Below are 25,309 nucleotides of genomic sequence, written 5' to 3'. Positions count from 1 at the left end.
ACATCAGTTCCATTTGCAGCCATAAATGCCCACGCCATGACACTACCACCACCATGCTTCACTGATGAGGTGGTATGTTTTGGATCATGAGCAGTTCCTTTCCTTCTCCATAATCTTCTCTTCGCATCACTCTGGTACAAGTTGATCTTTGTTTCATCTGGCCATAGGATGTTGTTCCAGAACTGTAATGGCTTTTTTAGATGTTGTTTGGCAAACTCTAATCTGGTCTTCCTGTTTTTGTGGCTCACCAATGGTTTACATCTTGTGGTGAACCCTATATATTCACTCTTGTGAAGTCTTCTCTTGATTGTTGACTTTGACACATATACACCTACCTCCTGGAGAGTGTTCTTGATTTGGCCAACTGTTGTGAAGGGGTTTTTCTTCACCAGGAAAATAATTCTTCTGGTGTTGCTGAGCTCTCTTGTGCATTCTTTCTTTTTAAGAATGTTCCAAACAGTTGGTTTGGCCACACCTAATGTTTTTGCTATCTCTCTGATGGGTTTGTTTTGATTTTTCAGCCTAATGATGGCTTGCTTCACTGATAGTGAGAGCTCTTTTTATCTCATATTGAGAGTCAACAGCAACTGATTCCAAATGCAAATGTCACACCTAGAATCAACTCCAGACCTTTTACCTGCTTAATTGATAATGAAATAACGAGGGAATAGCCCAAACCTGTCCATGAAATAGCTTTTGAGTTGATAGTCCCATTACTTTTGGCCCCTTAAAAAGTGGGAGGCACATATAGAAACCGTTGTAATTCCTACACCGTTCACCTGATTTGGATGTAATTACCCTCAATTGAAATCTAAAAGTCTGCAGTAAAAGCACATCTTGTTTGTTTCATTTCAAAGCCATTGTGGTGGTGAATAGAGGCCAAAATCTGAAAATTCTGTCAATGTCCCAATATTTATGCACCTGACTGTGTATATATATATATATATATATATATATATATATATATATATATATACAGTATATATATATATATAGAACATATCCTTATAGTGAGGACATTTTAGCGTCTTTATACTGATATGTATACTTGATATTAACTAATTATACCCATAATGTATTATTAACAGGGGATGCAGTTAAAATTCTAAATTCCGACATGGGACTAAAGACAGGCGTCTAAATCTAGACACTTATCTTTAGCCCGACAATGGATTCCCGACAGGACGGCTTTCCACTGTCGGTATTTCACCCGAGAGACTATACCATTGGCCTGTATTAGAGGTATACATGGCTTCTAGACACAGGTTGTAAAGTCCGGACGTTTTTCACCTGTTTATGGGAGTTATTTTGCATACATGTTTTCACCTCTCTCCATCCCATTGTGATTTGGACTCTACCGATGGACTTTATGTACAAGTTCCTGGTCTGATTGCTGTTCCCACAAGCCTTTATAAATATACAGAAATGGTTTTAGGAATAAAATACCATTAATATTGTTGTGAGATTCGTTACAGACGCCATCTGGTAAATAGAAGAAACCTTTATAGGTGGTACCCCACCAGTATTCATGTGAGTTGGGGTACGTTAGGACTAAGGCTATTACTGCAGACAACACATGGTGATGTAAAGATACCCATATATACATTTCTCATATACCACCTAAGTGAGTTTTCAGTACGCCGAATTACATTGATTAGTGGTCGTGAGGATCTGTTCTACTTCTGTGAAAATCTTCCTCTCAGTCCTGTTCCATTACATACACCAGGGGGAATTTTTTATTCAAATCTATTACAATACTACACTTTGGTCTCTTGTTGTTTTCTCATTTTTTCATGCATTGACCATCATTGAAAATTTCGATCGAGTTAACAGAATCCATGCATGTGAAGACCCATGGTATAAGTATCATTTGTTTTAATTAGGATTGTGTTCCACACTCTAAATGTCATGGGTCTATAATTTATTTGTGTTTTGCTTGTCAAATTATCTGTATCGCCTTTGATCCTTTTTTCTTTTTAAATGTATATTTATTGACTTTACACCTGATTGGGCAGGTTTTTAGTTCGCTATTTACAGCTTTTCTATTAAATTAAATGTCCTGATTACTGACCAAAGATATTTTGCATTATGCTTACAAACGTGTACTTACAGCCAAATTACAGAAGTTTAAAAAATTCTCGAATATCTAAGCAAAGGCGTAACTAGATCTAGGGGTGCCCCATAGCAAAATTTTCACGGGTCCCCCTAGGTCCTCGCCCCCCCCCCCTCCGCACTCCCCTTTTCGACTTACCTCTGGTGGTCGCGTCCTCCTTCAGCATGTGCTACGCAGGGCAGGCACACCTCCTCTCCCGGTCAGCTCCATGTCTCCTAACTGACTGATGCTGGGAGCAGGCGGCCATGCCTCCTCGTAGTATCAGTCAATGAGGATAGCCAGAGGCAGAGCCAACCGGGAGGGCAGATGTGCCTGCCTTGCACAGCACACTGCTGGAGGACGCGACCACGGCTGGCCTGGCACATTAAGAGCAGGGGGAGGGCCGGTTACCCGGAGGCAGTCCGGGCCCCATAGCAGCCGCACCCCCTGCACCTCCGGTAACTACGCTAGTGTATCTATGTAACTAGGATAGGATATTACAGAAAATGTGGAGCCTGGGTAGGATACAGCAAAGTTTCCAGATTCCTTATTGGCTTTAGGAACCATTAACAGTACCAGACTCCTGTCTGGAGGTTTATGTGTTTTCCTGTATTTCAGTAATTTATCCAAAAAGGTTTTGAACGTTAAACAAAGTGAACTGTACATTTAGATTCTAGGAACTGCCAACTTACATCTAACAGAAGATTTCATTGTACAGAGTAGCAAATCATTTCAGAGACTGCATTGCACATTACAGTCCATCAGGGGTGAATTTCCCACTAGGCACATGAGTCATGGTTGTCTTAACAGCAGTGTGGGCCCTGGGCAAAGCAATGCACTGGGGCCCCTACCCACCCATTCACGGGGAAAAATGTAAATGGTCAAATTAAACCCTCCTGCATGCCCATCAGACCTCCCACGCATGCAGAGAGACTCTGTCTGACTGATCTGAAGCTGGTGGATGAAGTGAAACTGGGACTGAGGTGAGTACTCGTCACCGGGGGGGATGGGGAGGTTAGATCAGAAAACAGTGCACCAGCAGCCAGCTTATAAAAATATCACAAATTTACCACCTGGCCACAGCTGCAGGGAGGCAGGTTGGTGGGCCCCTACAAGCTTCAGGCCCTTGGGCAACTGCCCAACAAGCCCAATGGAAGAGATGGCCCTGACATGAGTAGGGGGCATTTTAAGAGAGGAGAGGGGCCATGTGCAGACTGTGTGCGGGCCCCCTGTTCTCCGGCAGCCCATTAGATTCTGGCTTGATGCCAGGATCTGCTGAGCATGTGCAGGTCTCCGGGAAAATGGAGCCTGTGCCATATTCCTGGGGACATCTCTACTGCGCACGCGCAAATCACTGGGAAAGTGGCCGCTTCCATTAACTATATGTGGGTATGGTGTGGGCCCGCCTAGACCTAGCCTGGCTGGTGTTTGACCCGTTCTAAGAGGTATCTATCTGACAGAGTTGCAGAAGCAACGCGATATGTGACCCGTCCGCACGCTACTCAAGATACGGTGTGGTACACTGAAAAAATATTGCAGTTAGTGGAAGACTGTTGCCAGGTATCTACTTGTTTTATTAGTGCAGGAGACATTAATAGAACAAGCGTGGCACACATATAATATGAAATGTCATAGCTCATTGCTTGTCTTATTAGGTTATGTTGTCAATCACCAGATTAGGGCTTTTAACATAATAATGAAAATAATAAAATTGGGGAGGGGGGGCAGCCATTAATGTTGTAGAGTCTGTCTTACTCTTATTGGCTGCAGTGCCAGCAGCGTGTTTGTTTTAGTGTGTAGTGCCCTGGACTGCATTGGCCCAGTAATTACATGTCTTTTTTGGGTGTTAAAAAAGGGCACCCTAGTATTTTTTTAAATGAAAAATAATTGCTTTTTATCATTCTTTTAGAAATAAAATTATAGTGGCCCAGAATTACGTCAAAATCACCTTTTTTCGACTTTTTTCACATTTTGTTTTTAATTTGTTTGAGATTTAAATGAGAAAAATTTTCTTCTTATCATTTTTTTTTAAAAGCTCAAATCAGCCATTTGACATTGTATAAAAACTTCCAGTACTTTCCTTGTGCCACTAACAACCTTCCGTAAGATTTCTGCTAACAAAGTTGTCACTTTTCTAGGGGTCAAGGATGGTTTCCCCACTTTTTCACGCCCTTATCCCAAGTTCCATGCTATAGAAAATTTGCACACTCTCGCCACCAGGAGCACAAATAGGCATTTCTAATTGGATCTCGCATTTCTCGGCATTGACCATTTGTCCGATGTTTGTCAGTCACAAAACAAACGTGCCTTTGCAAAGTCGCACCTAATTGGATTGACACCACTGAGTGTTGTCTGTACAACCCCTGGGTTTGGACATCCAACTGGGCATTTTAGAACACATTGGCTCAAATTGTCTGAAAACCCTGTTTGGACCCTGAGCAGAAACTATTGAATGCCTGTCATTATTGAGAATGAAATGTAACTGATCACTGCGATCTGGCCGCATGCACTGCCATTGTCTTATCACAGTAACGGAGTATCATATTATCTGGACCAAGTGGCTCGGTCTGTTTTAATAGGCAGCAAACTTGACCTGTTCACCTTTATGGGACGAGCAACCTGGATTCTTCTAGTGTTTGGTTAATCATAGATACTCGTAGAAAGCTTTATAAGATCTTCCCACTGTCAGGGAATAAGGATTTCGAGAAAGAAGCTCAACCCCTTCCCCCTTTAATGAAAATAAATAAAAGGCTACATACGTTACGTTGCTAATTCTCCTATTGCCTCTTAAAGTGACCTGGGACTTAAAGGGGCCTGGTTGAGGCCTGGTTCTGTGAAAAGTCCACAGAGGCACAGGCCTAAGGCAACACAATTGGAAGGGCAGGAGACTGCCAGATGTCACAACTTCACATTGATTTCCAGTGTCAGACTGGGTCATGAAGGGCTCTCCAGGGGAAGGCAGTGGTAGGGGCCCATGCTTAAGGGGCAGTGACGGCTTCAGAGGCGGGGCTACAGCGCAGGTCAAAATTCAAATAGGGGAGCTACACCAACTGCCAGTGAGTCTCGGCCGGCGATGTTTGGCAGGGTTTGGGGTGGCAGTTGGTGTGTCTCCACTATCTGAATTTTGGATTGCACTGCATCCCCAATTCTGGAGCCGCCACCGTTAAGGGGTGTGGTCAGTTGCCAGAGGAAGTGAGTCCAGCCACCACAGAGGCTTGTCTAACCATTAGAGAGTGCGTGGTCCGGGCCCTTTTATAAATATATATAGTAAACACTGATGGTGCATGCATGATAATGAACCACATTGATAACAACAATGTACTGTAGTGGGTACACCATAGTCTTGGGAATGCAGTATAATGTAACATACAGTATATGCTGGTGTTCCTGTCAATATATACCACATTAATACACTGTACATGTGATAGGTGACCCCAGTACTGACTGGCCTGTGTCTAAAACTCAGTGAGAACTGCATTAGGGCTAGCAAAGGGGAAATACATTTCATTGCAAAAATAATTCTCTTAAATGAAAACTATCTGAGCCTTTTACCACTGGGAGGAGTTATTTGTAAGTTAATGAATGAATGCAGAGGTACATTCCAGTCACTGGCAGGAGGCGTGTTCCCTATTTGCTAAATCCCACAGCCAATAAGAGGAGGGGACAGGACTGTGCTATGACTGCCCACTTTCATTAGCAGAAGGGAGAATCTTCTTATAGTTTCTATAGGAGCGAACCCATGTGCATCCATTGTTCTTCTCCATCAGGTAAATGACCCTCTAATAGAGTAACACTGTATAATTCGAATGCATAGTCTGGAACTTGGGGGATCATTCAGACCCGGTCGTTAGCGCCGATGCGCTCGGACCGGGTCGATGGCCCCCCACAGAGCATGCGCACGACGGCGCCGGCGCCGTCGTGCGCATGCGTGAGACCCACTACGACCGACAGCGCCGGTCGTAGTGGGTCTCGATCCAAAGGGGGCGAGCTGTCGATGTTGATTGACAGCTCGCCCCGTTTTGAAGGCGGGCCGGGGGGGTGGCAGCCCAAACAGGGGCGTTCCCATGGGAACGCCTACTGTTTGGGGGCGGCCCCACTGACATCACTAGTGATGTCAGTGGAGAGCTTCCGGCTCAGACAGAGCCGAAAGCTCTCCGGGGCTTACGACAAGGGAGACCCTACCCTAGGCTCTCGTCGTAAGCCCCGATGGTCGCGATGGTCTTGACCATCGCGACCATCACCTTAGGCGGTCGTAAGGCTGTGGGTGATAACCCACAGCCTTACCACCGCAAAGGAGGACGTCTTGAAAATTCAAGACGTCCTCCCCTCATTCAGACCGACCGCACGCTCTGTGCGACCGGCTCTGAATGAGGTCCTTGATCCCAAGAGGAGTGGGTGGGTCCTCAGGCAATGATGTCCACTGGAGATTTCCCCTGTACCCCTATAGGCCAGTCTGACCCTGTTACATTTTTAATTCATAACCAATATATCATTGAAATTGCAGGTTACATTCTTGTGTTTCTTGTGTACAAATTGGATATGCTGCAAGTTAGGAACATGCTGTAATATACTGATGCAAAAATGGTGAGAGAGTGGGGGGGGGGGTGAGAAGCCTAAGGCAGCAAATTATCAAATACAGCAAATCAGGTCTGAGAATATGTCATCTTCATAGTATTTTTGTTATCTCACCACGGACATTCTAGGTGCCTAATTCAGTAGGACTTAGGACTTCACAGGATATGGCTACATGTCTCTTTCACTTGATATCTCGACATTTTGAAATGTTTATTTTGTATTTGCGCTATTGATCACCTAAAAGGTTATGTCAGTCATTGATGTACGATTAGGATATTATGATGCATAGGAACTGATGTTTTGTTTTGCAGCATAATCTACGAAGTCACGGGAATGTGGCTGTTTGGAAAACAGTTCTGCAAGGTCTGGATCTCCTTTGATGTACTGTTCTGCACGGCGTCCATTGTCACCCTGTGCTTTATCAGCCTGGACAGATACTGCTCGGTGGTCACTCCCTACCACTACTCTAAGAGGATGTCACGTCACAGGCGAGTGCCAGTTACAATGATTTCTTTAAAGAAATGACAGATTGTTTTCTATTACCAAAATATGAGGTGTACATAGATGGGTTATCATCAGATTATTTTAGACCTGCCAAAATTTGATGTTGGATGTATGAATTTCATATAGATTTGCAGTTTACACCCCATGTATCAGTATGGCCGGAGTCTCAGTATGGCAGCATTGTCCTCACTGACACATCACTTATCGCCTAATATATAGTACTCTGTGCTGTTGGAGGACCCTGCTCCTTCCACTATATAACTATCAGTCTATGGCTTCCTGTTGCCTCCATTCCCCTCCCCTCACATCATGTCACTGCCCCTATCACATACAGACCTGTTCTCACTGACATATCGCTCATCTCCTGATATACTCTGTGCTGATGGATGACCCTGCTCCTTCCACTATATAACGCTCAGTCTTTGGCTTCCTGTTTCCTCACATCATGTCACTGACCCTGTCACATGCAGCCCTGTCCCCACTAACACATCACTCATCTCCTGACAAACTCGGTGCTGCTCGAGATTCTGTTCATTCCACTATATTAATCACAGTCTGTGACTTTCTGCTGTTTCCATTGCCCTCCTCATAACTTTGCCCCTGTCACATATAGCCCTTACTTACACATCCCTCTTCTCATGATATGCTCTGTGCTGCTGGGGGACCCTGCTCCTCCCACTATATAACTCTCAGTCTGTGGCTTTCTGCTGACTGCATTCCCCTCCTCACATCATGCCACTGTCCCTGTCACATGAAGCCCTGTCCTCACTTATATATCACTCATCTCCTGCTATACTCTTTCCTGCTCCTACGACTATATAACTCTCAGTCTGTGGCTTCCTGCTGCCTCCATTCCCCTCCTCACATCATGTCACATGAAGTCCTGTCCTCACTGACACATCCTTCATCTCCTGCTATACTCTGTGCTGCTGGGGAGACCCTGCTCCTTCCACTACATGGGGTCAATTCAGTTAAGTGTAAGTTGGGTTCTGCTAGCTGATAAAGAAGACATGTCAATTTTCACTGGGTGAATTTATATAAAAAGCTCAATAATGGGTTCAATTATGTGGGACGTGTATGTAGAGCATGGTTACCGACTTACTGGCTGTCCCCTCTGGGACAGCAGGTGGTGTTGCGGGGCATAGGTGCAGGGTGGCATGAAGTCATGACCATTCATATTGTAAAGTAATTGCAATTCAGCTCAATTCCCATCATTGGCTGCCCGTATCGCCCACTTCACTCGGGAATTGGGTGGCTCAGGGTGGTCGAGGTCAGCTGTGGGAAAACGCTTGCTATAATTTTTCCACCATTAATGAAAAGGGCAAATAGCCATTTGACATTTATTAAGAAACTCCAGCACTTTTCTTAGGACCACCAAAAGCGTTCTATATGGTCCTGTTATCTCAGTTGTCACTAACAGATTTTATATGGTCCTGCTATCTCAGTTATCACTAACAGGCTTCTGTATGGTCCTGCTATCTCAGTTGTCACTAACAGCCTTCCATATGGTCCTGCTATTTCTTGTCACTAACAGTCTTCTGTATGGTCCTGCTTTGTCTTGTTACTGGCAGCCTTCTATATGGGCCTACTATCTCAGTTGTCACTAACAGCCTTCCATATGGTCCTACTATATTTTGTCACTAACAGCCTTCTATATGGTCCTACTATCTTTTGTCACTAACAGCCTTCCATATGGTCCTACTATTTTTTATCACTAACAGCCTTCTATATGGGCCTACTATCGCAGTTGTCACTAACAGCCTTCCATACGGCCCTGCTATCTCTTGTCACTAACAGCCTTCTATATGGGCCTACTATCGCAGTTGCCACTAACAGCCTTCTATATGGTCCTACTATCTCAGTTGTCACTAACAGCCTTCTATATGGTTCTGTTATCACAGTTGTCACTAACGTTTTCATAGGGTCCTGCTATCTCTTGTCACTAACAGTCTTCTATATGGTCCTGCTATCTCTTGTCACTGACAGCCTTCTATATGGGCCTACCATCTCAATTGTCCCTAACAGCCTTCCATATGGTCCTGCTATCTCTTGTCACTGACAACCTTCTATATGGTTCTGTTATCTCAGTTGTCACTAACAGCCTTCCATATGGTCCTTCTGTCTCTTGTCACTAGCAGTCTTCTGTATGGTCCTGTTATCTCTTGTCACTAACAGTCTTCTGTATGGTCCTGCTATCTCTTGTGACTAACAATCTCATCCCAAACTCATCCCTAATTAAATTGACCCTTTTGGCTCTCAGGGGTATATTTACTACGGTGAGAGTTTGGGAGAGTTTGCAAACTCTGGAGAGTTTGGCCATTTTTTCCCCCTCTCAAATTTACTAATGTCAAACTCGGGAGAGTGATCTCCTTTACTACGGGAATATACAGGAGATTAAGCAAACTCTCTTCAATTCACCATTGGCAAAACTCGAGAACCTTTTCACTAGTGAAGATGGGATTCGGGAATTTACCAAGCAGAGAGTTTCTAAACTCTCATGAGATGGGAAAACTCCCCTGTAAAAACTCTTGAAACAAATACACCTGCCTGTGATCTGCGAGTTTGGCAGAAACATACACAGATCACTGTGATCCATATATGTTTCTGCCTGTTAATATATAAAACATTTTTTAAATATCAGAAAAAAAATGACATAGGATCCCCCCGCAAAAGCCTAACCAGCCCTGGACTTGCCAGCCAGTCCTGGTTTATAAAATTACGGGGAACAAAATGTGTAGGGTTCCACCGTAATTTAGAAACCAACACGAGACTGCAGTCCTGGTTTTAAATATAGGGGGGAAAAAATTGCGTAGGGTACCCCCTAGATTTAAAACCAGCCCCGGACCCAAAACGGCCAGCCTGTAATGCCACAGCTCGGAGACCTTTTCACCGGGGCTCCAGGGCCAAAGCATTATCAGCCCAAACCGGTCAGGCCAAGCCGGGGATCTCAGGGGAGGAGGGGACCCCCCCAAGAGGGGCCCCCCCTGAAACTTGGACTGTAGCGCGGGGCGAGTGTTGGGTACAGGGGTAATAATGTAAAGAATAGAATTAAACTATTGTATTTTACAGTGGGACTACAGGTGCCAGCATGCCTGCCCTTTGGCACTTGTGGAACTGCAAGTGCCAGCAGATGGGTGGCACCTATACCCCCACTGTAAAATAAATAGTTAAATAAAGACAAAACACACACACCGTGATAAGTAAAAGTTTATTGCATACACCTACCCACTCACACATACTTACACACTCACACAATCTTACCTATACCAGATGTTTCTGTCCTCTTCTCCCATGTAGAATCCTTAATGACTGGCCCTGCAAAAAAGATTGCATACTCACCTATATACTGGCGCTGGTCTCCGTAGCATCCCCGGGACTTTGACAAAAAAAAAACGAGTCACGAACCAGTCGGACCCAGGATCTCTATGTGTGTTGCCACACATACAGATCCCTTGCGAATTACAGCTGACGGGACTGCACAGGGTTTGCACATCCCACCAGCCAATCAGCGGCCACAAACTGTAGAGCGGCCGCTGATTGGCTCTGGCTACTGACAGTTCCCACGTGGGAAGACACTGCAATCACTGGTGAGTCATGTCCTGCAAAATCTGCTACTCGGGGGAGAAATCTCATTCTGCTTCACCATCGGACACCTCACTCTCAGCTAAACTCACTTCTTGGTAAATTTGAGAGTCTTAGGAGCTTCATATGACCCAAGTTTTGGTGAAGCTAATCGAGTTGAAAAAAAAAACAAACCTCTCCCAGACTCGATTTTTAGTAAATTTACCCCTCGGTAAATTTACCCCTCAGTCTGGGGCCTCCTGATGCCGCCATTCCCCTCCTCACATCATAACAGTGGGCCTGATTCAGAGCAAATAATCGCTCAACTGCGCAAATACCAGTAATGCATCCACCTCTGAACCAAGCCCAGAGGTGAGCGGGTTCAGATCTCAGAGATCCGAACCCACCCTAATTTCGGGGATCCAGGGCGATCCGAGCTCAGCTCGGATCTCCCTGCCTGTCCCCGATCCCTGACCTGAGGGAAAACCTTGTGACCCTTCTGTCGAGTCGCAAGGTTTTGTTTTGAGCGGGCTTAATGCTGATTGGCTGAGAGAGCCATCTGTCACGGCTCTCAGCCAATCAGCGTTAAGCCGGCACACCCACTGGCAGCATCCCCCGCTGCCGACACACCACTGCCGACACTCCTGCACTGCTGCCCAACATACTGAGAACACTGTCAGTGACCCCTACACTGCCGACATTGCCAACACTCCCACACTGAGGACACCATCAGCACACCTGCACTGCCGATAGTCAGCAAACCTGCACTGAGGACACCGCTGGCACCCCCGCTCTGCCGACACCACTGGCACCCTACATTGAGAACACCCCTGCAATGCCGACACAGTCAGCAAACCTGCACTGAGGACACCGCTGACACCCTGCATTGAGAACACCCCTGCGCTGCCGACACAGTCAGCAAACCTGCAATGAGGACACCGCTGGCACTCCCGCACTGCCAACACAGCCAGCAAACCTGCAATAAAGACAATGCTGGCACCCCCGCACTGCCGACATCACCGGTACCCTTTACTGAGGACACTGCCAGCACTGCAGCACTGCCATTCCATGTACTGCAGTGCTGGCAGTACATGGAATGGCATCAGCAACCCCGATCTGCCGACACTGCTGCACAGTAAGTTCACTATTGATGTATCCAACCCACACTGTATAACACACTGTGGCCCTGATTCAGAGCCGGATGCTATGACAGAGTGCTCGCTCTGAATCAGGGCCATCCTTCTTGTTTTTCAGAGCAGCCTCCTGGCCGCTCTAATAGCTGTGGGTGACCACCCACAGCTATAGCGAGCAGCCAGGAAGATGGTCGCGATGGTCAAGACCATTGCGACCATTGGACTTGCGATGAGACCCTTGTGGTAGGGTCTCGTTGCCGCAAGCCCCAGAGTGCTTTCGGCTCTAACAGAGTTCTTAATTAGGTTGAGTTCAGAATTAGGTTGAGTTCTTAATGTAGTTAGCAGACCAGCGGACGAGATGCCACCGGTCTAAATTCCGACGGAGTAACCCCGACACGGGACTTAATATAAGCTTCAAAATACCAACGCCTATTTCAATCCCGACGCTAGAAAACAGACAGACCCCCAGAACGAGGTAAGCCGGGGGCATCTTAGCTGTTAGCCGCGAGGGGGTAGGGTGGGGGGGTTGTTAGGTTTTTGCAGCATAGCAAGGTTAGGTTTTGGGGGGGAGGTTAGGGTTAGGAACCTCTAGTGGGGGTAGGGTTAGGCACCACTGGGGGGGTTAGGGTCAGGTACCACTGGGCGGTTAGGTTTAGGCACAAAGGGGAGAGACTTAGGTTTAGGCACTAACGGGGAGTGTTAGGGTTAGGTTGGGGGGTGGGGAGGGTTAGTGTTAGGCTACAAGAAGGGAGGGTAGGGGAGAAGGGGGGAGAGATAGTATACTTACACGACCCCTGTTGGAATACCGATGATCGGGATGTCGCTGTTTTGACAGGAGACATCCCGACTGCTGGTATTACATACCCATTCCCTTAAATCCACCCCATTTCTTCTTCTGTTCCATGCCCTGTGCCATTCTGCATCCAAATGCCTTTCTTATGGTCTAACATTAGACAGACTTTCTGCTCTTCTATCATGAAACTGTTTTTGTTTTACCTGTTGTCATTCAGTACTCTGAATTATGTTGTTTAACACCCAGAAGTACCTCTGGCGTCTTTCTGCACAAGCGCAGAAGGCCGCGGGCCATGGGGGGGTGATGAGAGGGATCCGATCGGATCCCTCCCAAGGGGGAGCGTCCCGTAAAGAAGCCCATAGGCTTCTATTGGGTAACCCCACCTTCAGGTGGATACCTCTCCTAAGTGGCCTTCAGGTGGTGTTACCCATCGGGACAAGACACAAAGTACATTTCTGGAATGTGGTAAAACCTCCGAAAACTGTGTGGGTTTCGCCGCATTTTCACCTTTTCACCTTTAGTAAATCCCGCCCCATGTCTTGCAAAGACTGACTTCATGCTAATGATTACAGCTCTGCTAGTAGTCACATGTAGAGTAATAATCAGTCATGACAATGTCCATCTTCCCATTACATACAGTCTCTCTGGCACTGCATGAGGACTCAGCGGCGTGACTTGTTGCTTTGGTCTATGTGTAATTCATATGTAGCTTTCGTCTGTGCTGTGTCTTGGTTCATTCTTGGCCAATACATCACGTCTCTTGCCCTCCGCTTACATTTTTCTTCTCCTAAGTGGCCTTCACTTATCTTGAATACATTTTCCATCACTTGTCTCAATCTGGAATAATGTTCTTCTTTTGTAGAACCCCAGATAATAATGTCATCCAACATTTTTTCAAAACCTGGAATATGGAGCTCATTCAGAGCCGCTCGCTACATGCGTTTGCTCGCTCCCAGCGTATGCAAATCCAGCGCACGTCCAGCAAGGCAGGCGATCGCACGGCAAGGCATTAGCACGCCCACTATGTCTTGGCGTGCGATCACTTAGTGTATGCAGACGCCCACCAGCCATTCATAAGACGCCCACTTGCGCACGTCATCTCCTGGAAGTGCATGAAACCATTGGTACATCGAGTACCATCGGATGTGATTGCAGAGCTTGAGGTAGACTATACCCTGCCGCAAGCACTGCGATCACTTCAGTGTGAAATTCAACCAGGTGACGTGTACTATGATGCTGCCTGTTAATTATGCACGCCTCTGAAACAGTGTCGAAACATTCAGGCACGCCTGTACCCCCCCCCCCCCCCCGTTTCTACTGGCCTGCCCCTGTGACCACCCACAAACGGCCTCTCCTATCACTTATTCAGCTGGGCTGTCTGTGCTGGGCGAACGAGCGCTTCCCCATCTTTCGCAGTGGTTCGCGCACACGCGCATTGCAATGCATGCGCAGATTGCAAATATCGGCCAGCTACGAGCGATCGCATCCTACCGAGCGGGTCTGAATCAACTCATATGTTCAAAAGGCATGTGTACTCTTATGTGGTGTGCTTCTGGAGCAGACAGTATTTTTTATGGTAGTCGAAGGAACCTGTATCGGAATCCTGGTGTAGTAAATGTACTCAGCTTTGAGCTGGCTTTGGCCCTGATTCAGACCCACTCGCAAGCGGCTGTCCACTCGCAAGTGGGTCGATGGTGTGCACTGAGCATGCGCACGACGGAGGGAGCTCCGTCGTGCGCATGCGCCAGACGCGACGAGTGAAGGAAAGTCCTTCGCTCGTTGTGTCTGATCAAAGGGGGCGTGCTGTCAATGTTGATTGACAGCACGCCCCCTTTGGTGGGCGTGCCGGGGGCGTGCCTCCCTGACAGGGCGTTCCCAAAGGAACGCCTACCGTCAGAAGCCGGCCCACTGACATCACTAGTGATGTCAGTGGGAGTGATTTTGGCTCTGATAGAGCCAAAATCACTCCGGGCCTTGCGGTTGAAAACCTCAACCGCAGGCTCCGGCTCGCAGTTTTGATGGTCGCGATTGTCACGACCATCGCGGCCATCAAAATGCACGCTCGTATAGGCTGTGGGTGGTGACCCACAGCTATACGAGCGTCCAGGAGGACGCTCCATTTTTATGGAGGGCGGCCCTCATTCAGAGCATGCGCTCTGCTCAGAACGTACGGCTCTGAATGAGGGCCTTTATCTCAGTTCATATACCAACAGCCTGAAGATGCGTCTAATTTACTGAACCATTTTTCTTCCACAAATTCCGTCAACTGATTTTGGGGTCTATGGGCCTGATTCAGCAAGGAACGCAAAGGAGAGAACGCACGCGCCCATCGGCTGCGAGAATATGCTTATCAATGCATACGCACGGAGATAGCAGCACAAGATGCAGACGCCCATCCCCATATTAAGCCGCCCATCTCCCTTTACTCTCAGCAGGCAAGATAGCGTAACATCGGTAACATCGAGAACCATCAACCACTTTTGCACAATAGCGGTTGACCAGACCTCGCGCAGGATCTTGGCAACTTCCTGTGTGCACGGACTCTCATCACTGCGTTTGTCGCCACACTGGCTTAATTATGGCTGCCCCTAAAATGGCGTCTCAATGCACAGGCACGCCTGCGTTTGCACAACCACCCCCCGTCGCCACCCACAAACGGCACTTCCTGTCAATTAATATCGGAAGGGGTCTGCGTGCATGCTGCCTGTAGTATGCGTACGCTTACCTGATTGCACTGGCTAGTTCACGCACGCGCAGTGAGAAGCATTTGCATGCGCAGTACAGGAACATCGGCCAAGTGTGTGTGTCCTCTCCTTTGCGTTGCTTGCTGAATCAGGCCCACTGTACTGAGCCTTAGGGAGAGATAAAGTAACAACCAATCAGCTCATAAATGTCACTTTTGCAGGCCGTGTTTGAAAAATGACAGAAAGGAGCTGATTGGTGCATACACATTTTCGCAGCTGCATTGCGTACAAAATCATAAAATTGGTTGCACTTCTTTGTCCACAACCAGTAGAGATGTTTTAAACTGTTTCCCTCTATATTTCAGTGTCACAAGGCAGGTAACTTTTACAGGACTGTTCTCACCAGTATAGCCTGTAACTTTCACTCTTGAATCTTGAAGAGAGATTAAATTCACCTGAGCACCCGTATCAAGCTTAAAGGAAATGACAATCTCTATTCTTTCTTATCTGCACTGCAAAGTTCAATGGAGTCCACAAAAAACTCATCAGTCTTATCTTGTTTTACAGTGTGCACTTATTATCTTACAGCATTTGACAAAGTGATTAATCCTACCACATTTCATGCAGGTTCTGTTTCCACATCTACTACACTTTTTATCTATTAGACTGTGGGACCTATTCATCAACACTGAAACGGCCCGTTAACCATGCGGAAATGGGACCACCTGATATTCAGCAAACTGTGAAAACTTTACATTTTCGGAGTTTGCCTGCGAGAACAATCTCCAAGTGGATTCCTCCATGGCTTCCTCACTGCCTCCCTTGCGGCTTTGCACATGCGTGTGCTCCGAGCTGGCAATGGGGACAGGTAAGTAATGTTGCTACTACTGTAGCACATACTTGCCGACATTCAGCTCCCTCCTTCCGGGAGGGAGCTGAATGCCTGCATTCTGTGGGGGGCGTGGCCGGGCTATGATGCCGTTTTGGGGGCGGGGGCGGGGGCGCGGGCGTGACCGCATGATCGCGTCATCATGGCCCCACCCCCTCTTCACAATGCCGGAAAAAAGGCATTGTGAAGCAGGGGGGCGGAGCCACGATGACGCGATTCAGCGCTAATCGCGTAATCGGGCCACCCCACAGCGGGGTTTTTTACTAGTAGTCTGGGGGGGTAGGCGGCACCCGGGAGGCTTGCCTGCCTTTCCGGGGGGTCAGGAGCGGCACCCGATATTCGGGAGGCTCCCGACCAAATCGGGAGGGTAGGCAAGCCTGCTGTAGCAGTGTTACTAATTGCGGGGGTAGCTGCTCTTCGGAGCAGCTGTCCCCGCACCAGAGCAATGATGAATTGCTTTGGTAATAGGTTTCCACTGCGGCGAGGTGGATACTTAATCATCAGGAGCCATATGGCCACCTGATGATGAATAGGCCCCTGTGTCTTATACTGCTTCATTTTGGAGAATGGTGCTTTGTTTGACTCTATTTTCTTCACCATGTGTACAGCGTCATCCGTTTCTTAATGCAGCGTCATTTCTGAACCCTACACGCATTCACGGTCTTGTGGATGAGAATAGATGTGGTGTCAAAAAAATGGGCGCTCCCTTATAGCTCTCTTATTTTCTTTTGATGCGAGGCTAGATATGGACAAAGCGCTCGATTCAGACCCACTCACTAGATATGTTGAAAGTATTCAAATCTGCGATCGCTCGGCAAGGCAGTAGCACGCCCACTATGTCTTGGCGAGCGATCGCGCCGTGTATGCAGACGCCGACCAGCCTGTCTTAAGACGCCCACTTATGCACGTCATCTCCAGGGTGTGTATACAGCCATCAGTAACATCAATTACCATCGGAAGCGAACGCAGCACTTCTGGTTGACCATACCCTAACGCAAGCACTGCGAGCGCTTCAATGTAAAAATCAGCCGAGTGACGTGTACTATGACGCTGCGTCTTAATTATGCACACCTCAGAAATGGCGTTGAGATGCTCAGGCACGCCTGCGTTCGCATCACCACACCCCCGTTTTCATCAACCAATCCCTGTCACCACCCTCAAACGGCTTCTCCTGACACTTATTCAAGCGAGGTGTCTATGCGCAGTGAGCGAGCACTTCGCGATCGCATGGACTGGTTCACGCACACGCACTGCGATGCGTATGGATGCGCATAATGCAAACATATGCTGGCTGCATGCGAACGCATCCTAGCGAGAGGGTCTGAAATTCTGAATCAGGCCCAATGTTCCATGTTAAAACATATTTTAAACACAATAATCTTTTTGCGTGCATATGTTAGAAGAATATGCATGCAACATTTATCATATCATTTTTGCAGTAAAACAGATTATCTTTAGAAGGCTAATCATAAACTGATACCACAGATAGTGGCTAATTACTCAGCATGCATATACATAAGTGGTATTTATATCTGAATGGAGCAATCAGCTAAATGACCAAATAAGGCAAAGAGCAAAAAGCTAATAACTGCAATTTTGCACATTGGAGCCTAATTAAACACCTTTACCAGACAATGAACAGGAGGTTGCTGATGTTGTAAATAAGAGACTCCAGAAATCTCTTACAGGGCCGTCCGAGTCTATAGGCTGGATGGATGGTTCAAGGCTATATCCTTCTACCAACGCATTTCAAGACATTGGTGTCTCTTTTTCATTGATGTTCCAGTGACCAGAAGTGACATCATCATCATTATTATAAACTGAAATTGTATTCCTGAATGGATTTAGAGGGTAGAAGTGGAGTGCTTTTGCTTGTTACCATGGAGACATCAGTTGATGAGGTATTCAGTTAAAACATTAGGACAGATCTACGGGATGAGATAAATATGTAATAATAGACACATACAGCAAATCATATAATAGTCAAAAAGTAAAATGAGTACAGTGTAAAATGGATGATAACAAACTTAAGTGTCCATCTATGGTTACCATCAATGGGTCCATCGGTGATTACCATCGATGGCACAAAAACCATCTATGGTGACCCATCAAATGTTTGCACCCCTATGGTGGTTTTCACATTTTGATGACCACCGCTACTGGAGGCACAGCGGGCCGTGGGCCAGTAAAGAAGGAAGATGGGACTTAGTGGCCACCAGGAGGAAGGACTAAGGGCCTGATTCAGAGCTGAGCGCTCTGACCAGAGCACTCGCTCTGAATCTTGGTTCCTCCTACCTTTTTTTGGATCGTCCTCATGGACGCTCGCATAGCTGTGGGGCGAGCGTCCATGATGATGGTCACGATGGTCTTGACCATCGCGACCATCGGACTTGCGATGGAGACCCTGCGGTAGGGTCTCACTGCCGCAAGCCCTGGAGTGATTTTGGCTCTATCAGAGCCAAAAACACTCCCACTGACATCACTAGTGATGTCAGTGGGGCCGGCTTGAGACGGTAGGCGTTCCCATGGGAATGCCTCCGTCTGGCAAGCACGCCCCTTGGCACGCCCACCAAAGGGGGTGTGCTGTCAATCAGCATCGACAGCACGCCCCCTTTGGTGCGAGACCCGGAGCGATGGAGAGCCCGTCGCTTGCCGGGTCTCGCGCATGCGCACGACGGAGCTCCCTCCGTCGTGCGCTTGCGCAGTGGGGAACATCGACCCGCTTGCGAGCGTCCTGCCGCTCGCGAGCGGGTCTGAATGACCCCCTAAGCTCCGTCCCGTCAAGATTTTAAAAAAAACATTGGCTCCCACACTCCCATCGATAGCAGAGAAAAATACCTAGCCTGGCTAATCTGCCTAAACAGGCTTATACAGTAGCTCACCATTGGGTATAATCAGTGGCAGAGCAGGACTTCCTGCAACCCAGCCCCCGAAAGTCATGTGAGGGCGCAGCGACACTAGAAAGTGGAGAGCTGTCTGGATGCTCGGGCGGCACTACAGACTGTAAGGTGCGTCCCGGAGTGTACTTTGGATGTTCCGGACAACACTTAAGCAGAGCCAAGCTAGCTACAGGAGCAGCAATGGTGCCTCCCCAGGTCCCTGCGTGATGGCACTGCCAGCACAAACCTTCTTACAGCCCTGGGAATGTTTATCAGTATGTGACAATAATAAAGATTTGCTATGGAAAATATTGAATGGTCAAAATTCACTGCAGCAGCAGCAGTGAATACTGATCAGAGGAGCACTGTATGCACATTCACGAGTCGGCTTTGTAGGATAAAGAAAAAACAAATGTTAAATAGATAAAAAAAAATAATAAGCTTCTTAAAATAATATCCCATTATCCTGAAATAGACTTCCCCATACTATGCAAGGGGAAACTGAGGGCCTGATTCGGTCCCGCTCGTGAGCGCATAGCGCTCGAAAGCGGGTCGGTGGCCGGGCAGTGTGAACACGCGTGCGCGAGCCCCGGAGCGAGAGAGAACTCACTCGCTCCGGGGCTCGCTACAAGACTGGGCGGCTGTCGATGTTGATCAACAGCTCGCCCCGTTTTGTATGCGGGTCGGGGGGGTGGCTGCACAAACGGAGGCGTTCCTGAAGGAATGCCTGCCGTTTGTGGGTGGCCCTACTGACATCACACGTGATGTCAGTAGTGAACTTCCTGCTCTGTTAGAGCAAGAAGTTCACTGGGGCTTGCGGTGGACAAGACCCTACCACAAGAGTCTCGTCGCAAGCCCGATGGTCGCGATAATCGTGACCATCGCCAGGCCGCCCGCTAAAGCTGTGAGCGCCTCTGAATCAGGGCCTGAGTCCAGTCTTGTATATCATCTACACCCAGGCGCAGAACTATGGGAGACAATGGAGGTGCCTGCCGCCGGGCTCCAGGACACCTCCTCCATGGCCCACAATATATTCACCTCAATCCGTGTCAAACCATCAGTTGCCGCCTCCATCTATCTATAGCCTGTTGGTGTTGCAGCTTCTTATGTCATTGTGACACATCTGGCACCCCCCCTCACCCACAACTCTCTGTTTCACTCCTCCCTGGCAGCAGCCCTAGCCGCTTGGACCTATGCAGCAGTCCCAGCACATCCCCTCACCAACAACATCCCATCCCACTGCTCCCTGGGGACAGCCCTAGCCATGGACTCGTGCAGCAGTCCCAGCGCCCCCCACACATACAACTCTCCGTTCCACTCCTCCCTGGCGGAAGGCCTAGTCGCTCAGACCTGTGCAGTAGAGTCCTGAGTGGCTGGCCCGAGAATTAGATAAGCGCTGCAGCATATTATCTTCTTCCAGGAGCTGGATGTCAACAAGGATGCATCGAATGGAGCTGCGGGTAAGAGGGCATGGGAGGCGGAGGCCTGGAGCACCAGTGGCTAGGTCTTTGGTGGAGTAACTTCCCGGCATGTGATGCAGTCGGCAGTAGATTGGGCATTTTGTGATTTGTAGTCCCACCACAGTGGCAGTCTTACAGTATTTTGACTTAAACTCAGTCCTCAAAGCCCCCACATTAGGTTTTTTTCCCCTCCATCAGGGGTATCAGGAGGGCTCCCCACCCCACATCAGGCGGCTTTCACCTACATCAGGAGGACTCTGAGCCTCATGCTAATTGCACCATACAGGTCACTATCTTATCTGTGACTAATCAGTGCCGCAACTAGGGGGGGGCTGGAGGTGCATGTGCACAGCTGCACCCGTCGCCAGTATCCTCCAGCACTGCAGGGGGTCTCCAAGCCGGACACCCGCTGGTAATATTTTATTACCAGCGGGCGCCTGGCTCCTTCCCTGCAGTAGCCGGAGGCTGGAGTTCTCTCCTGAACTCCAGCTTCCGGCTCTCCCCACGTGCACTATGGGAGAGACGTCATGGCATCTCTCCCATAGTTCCGAGGAGCAGCCGGGCGGACCGGACGGCGGCGGACGTAGGAGCTGGGTTTAAGGTATGTATTGTTTTTGATTTTTTTGTAAGCGGCACTATGGGGGCTTTACCATATGGGCACTACTACAGGGGCATTACTATATGGGCACTACTACAGGGGCATTACCATATGGGCACTACTACAGGGGCATTACTATATGGGCACTACTACAGGGGCATTACTATGGGGGCCCTACTACAGGGGTATTACCATATGGGCACTACTATAGGGGCATTACTATATGGGCACTACTACAGGGGCATTACTATGGGGGCATTACCATATGGGCACTACTACAGGGGCATTACTATATGGGCCCTACTACAGGGGCATTACTATGGGCGCACTATTACAGGGGCATTAATATGGGGGCATTACTATATGGGCCCTTAAGGAGTATTACTACAGGTGCACTGCTGAAGGGGGCATTACTATAGGGGCATTGCTGCAGGGGGCATTACTATGGGGAAATTACCAGGGGGAGTGCCAAATTACTGTCTTGTCCTGATTGACAAAAATCCTTGTTTTTTCCCTGGACTAATGCATACAGATGTGTCCACATACATCTATCCTCCAAAAACGCATGAGGGCAGAGTGACTCAGTAGTGCCAAGCATCTATTTGTGCTAATTTTTCCCTACAAATGAGTCTTATTTGCACAGTGATGTGACTAGGACGCACAAGCAGCTTCTACTGATTAAAATGATCTGTGGCATGCCTATATTCTGTGCAACTGCCGGTGCATCTGCTTACGAAATGCTACATTAGAGTGTCAGCGTCTGTGACGGGGGGAGGGAGCACCAAATTATAACTTGCCTCCGGGCGTCTGGGATGAACTTACGCCACTGTATGAGGGCATTGTAAGGCTATATAGTGTCATGATGGGGGGTGTATTGGGGCATTGTAAGGCTATATAGTGCCATGATGGGGGGGTGTATGGGGGCATTGTAAAGCTATAGAGTGTCATGATGGTGTATGGAGGCATTGTAAGGCTATATAGTGTCATGGTTGGGGGTGTATTTAGGTATTGTAAGGCTATATAGTGTCATGATGGGGGGTGTATGGGGGCATTATAAGGCTATATAGTGTCATGGTGGTTGGTGTATGGGGGCATTGTAAGGCTATACAGTGTCATGATGGGGGGTGTATGGGGGCATTATAAGGCTATATAGTGTCATGATGGGGGGTGTATGGGGGCATTGTAAGGCTATATAGGGTCATGGTGGGTGTGTATGGTGGCATTGTAAGGCTCTATAGTGTCATGATGGGTATGCATGTAAGACTACATAGTATCATGATGGGGGGTGTATGGAGGCATTGTAAGGCTATGTAGTGTCATGATGAGTGGTGTAGGGAGGCATTGTAAGGCTATATAGTGTCATGATGGGGGTGTATGGAGGCATTGTAAGGCTTTAAAGTGTCATGATGGGGGGTTGTATGGAGGCATTGTAAGGCTTTATAGTGTCATGGTGGGGGTGTATGGAGGCATTGTAAGGCTATATAGTGTCACGATGGGGGATGTATGGAGGCATTGTAAGGCTATATAGTGTCACGATGGGGGATGTATGGAGGCATTGTAAGGCTATATAGTGTCATGGTGGTTGGTGTATGGAGGCATTGTAAGGCTATATAGTGTCATGATGGCGGGTGTATGGGGGTATTGTAAGGCTATATAGGGTAATGATGGGGGATGTATGGAGGCATTGTAAGGCTTTATAGTGTCATCATAGGGGGTTGTATGGAGGCATTGTAAGGCTATATAGTGTCATGATGGGGGGTGTATGGAGGCATTGTAAGGCTATATAGTGTCATGATGGGGGGTGTATGGAGGCATTGTAAGGCTCTATAGTGTCATGATGGGGGGTGTATGGAGGCATTGTAAGGCTATATAGTGTCATGATGGGGGGTGTATGGAGGCATTGTAAGGCTATATAGTGTCATGGTGGTTGGTGTATGGAGGCATTGTAAGGCTATATAGTGTCATGATAGCGGGTGTATGGGGTATTGTAAGGCTATATAGGGTAATGATGGGGGATGTATGGAGGCATTGTAAGGCTTTATAGTGTCATCATGGGGGGTTGTATGGAGGCATTGTAAGGCTATATAGTGTCATGATGGGGGGTGTATGGAGGCATTGTAAGGCTATATAGTGTCATTATGGGGGCATTGTAAGGCTATATAGTGTCATGATGGGGGTGTATGGAGACATTGTAAGGTTATATAGAGTCATGGTGGGGGTGTATGGAGGCATTGTAAGGCTATATAGGGTCATGATGGGGGGTGTATGGAGGCATTGTAAGGCTATATAGTGTCATGGTGGTTGGTGTATGGAGGCATTGTAAGGCTATATAGTGTCATGATGGCGGGTGTATGGAGGTATTGTAAGGCTATATAGGGTAATGATGGAGGATGTATGGAGGCATTGTAAGGCTTTATAGTGTCATCGTGGGGGGTTGTATGGAGGCATTGTAAGGCTATATAGTGTCATGATGGCGGGTGTATGGGGGCATTGTAAGGCTATATAATGTCATGGTGGGGGATGTATGGAGGCATTGTAAGGCTATATAGTGTCATGATGGGGGGGTGTATGGGGGCATTATAAGGCTATATAGTGTCATGATGGGGGGTGTATGGGGGCATTGTAAGGCTATATAGTGTCATGATGGGGGTGTGGGGGCATTGTAAGGCTATATAGTGTCATGATGGGGGATGTATGGGGGCATTGTAATGCTATATAGTGTCATGATGGAGGGTGTATGGGGGCATTGTAAGCCTATATAGTGTCATGATGGGGGTGTATGGGGGCATTATAAGGCTATATAGTGTCATGATGGGGGGTGTATGGGGGCATTGTAAAGCTATATATTGTCATGATGCCTTACCCATCATTACCCTATAAGGCTATATAGGGTAATGATGGGTATGTATGTAAGGCTGTATAGTGTCCTTATAGTAAATAATGCTTCCCCAAGGGGATCTTCATGTTCACAGATGCTTTAGTATGAGACTATATTAGAGACACATATGACACAAATATAAGGATCTATTTCACAGGAGTGACATCACTACTCTCCAAATATAAGTGACATTACTGTGCTCAGAAATAGGGTACTGCAGTGGTTCCCAAATTTTCCTGAATCCTGGTGCTCTAGATGATCAGCGTTGTTTTCACGGCACCCCTTTCTCATTGAGAAATTCAGAGAAAGCATAAAGTAGATTGTGCTGACCTGTCATCTGTAGGTTCAGTTATGTGGTGGTGGACGGGGTTGTGCTTCTTTGTCCACACAATTCTATGAGTGTCAGCCACTATCGCTGGTTTGCCTGTTACATGGACCGTAAATATTTTAATATGGTTCTGGACCACCAACCCAAGGCTCTCTTACAAGTACCCTAAGGCACCCCAGAGTGCCATGGCTCCCAGTTTGGGAACCACAGGGGTACTGTATATGTACAAAAGTGTAACACATATATACAGTTCACTAGTGGGGATGTAGTTAAAATACCGGGGGATCGGGATTCCGGTTGCCGATATACTAACACCAGAAACCCAACGCCGCTATCTTGAATGGGATCCGGAAACCGGGTCGGAATCCCGAACGTCCGGATGCCAGTAAGGATGGTAGTTACCCGGGGTTGAGAGGGTTTAGGATTAGACACCCACTGGGGGGATTTAGGGTTAGGCACCCCCCCAGGGAGGGTTAGGGTTAAGATGCAAGGTGGGGGGGTTAGGCACCACCGGGGCTAGGTTAGGGTAAGGTAGCCCCCCCGGGAGACAGGTTTAGGGTGTGGACAGGGGGGTTAGGTTTAGGCACCACCAAGGGGAGGTTAGGGTAAGGCACCCCCCAGGGAGGATAGGGTTAGGCACCACTAAAAGAGGGTTAGGGTAGGGAGAGGGGGAGGGTTAGGGTACTTACCTCCTCTGTCGGGATCTTCACAGTACGTGCTTCCGGTGTCAGGATTTGAACTAGCGGGTATTGAGCCGCTGGTATATCATACCCATTCCCACTAGTGAACCAATAACGTATTATTGTATGAATTGCAAATGTTTATCATACTAATGTTTTTCTAATCCTAACTCCTATTTCTTATAGTTCTGTTTGAGCATATAGTATAAAGACTAATTCATCCTACTGAGGACACAGAAGACCACACTGTAAAAA

General features: G+C 47.7%; 1 protein-coding gene across 1 annotated transcript in view; it reads left to right on the top strand.

Annotated features, from left to right (window-relative positions):
• Nucleotides 1–25,309, top strand: part of LOC148480513 (histamine H2 receptor-like) — a 208,815-nt gene that overhangs the window by 177,627 nt on the left and 5,879 nt on the right. The window contains exon 3 of the mRNA XM_088454245.1: nucleotides 6,979–7,155. Coding sequence (XP_088310371.1) covers nucleotides 6,979–7,155 — 177 coding nt within the window. The remainder of the gene's footprint in view (nucleotides 1–6,978; nucleotides 7,156–25,309) is intronic.

The sequence above is a fragment of the Taudactylus pleione genome, unplaced genomic scaffold, assembly GCF_031769625.1.
Source record: "Taudactylus pleione unplaced genomic scaffold, aTauple2 ptg000611l, whole genome shotgun sequence".
Taxonomy (NCBI): Eukaryota; Metazoa; Chordata; class Amphibia; order Anura; family Myobatrachidae; genus Taudactylus; species Taudactylus pleione.
Note: the sequence above shows the minus strand (reverse complement) of the source record. Positions and strands in the feature narration are given on the sequence as shown.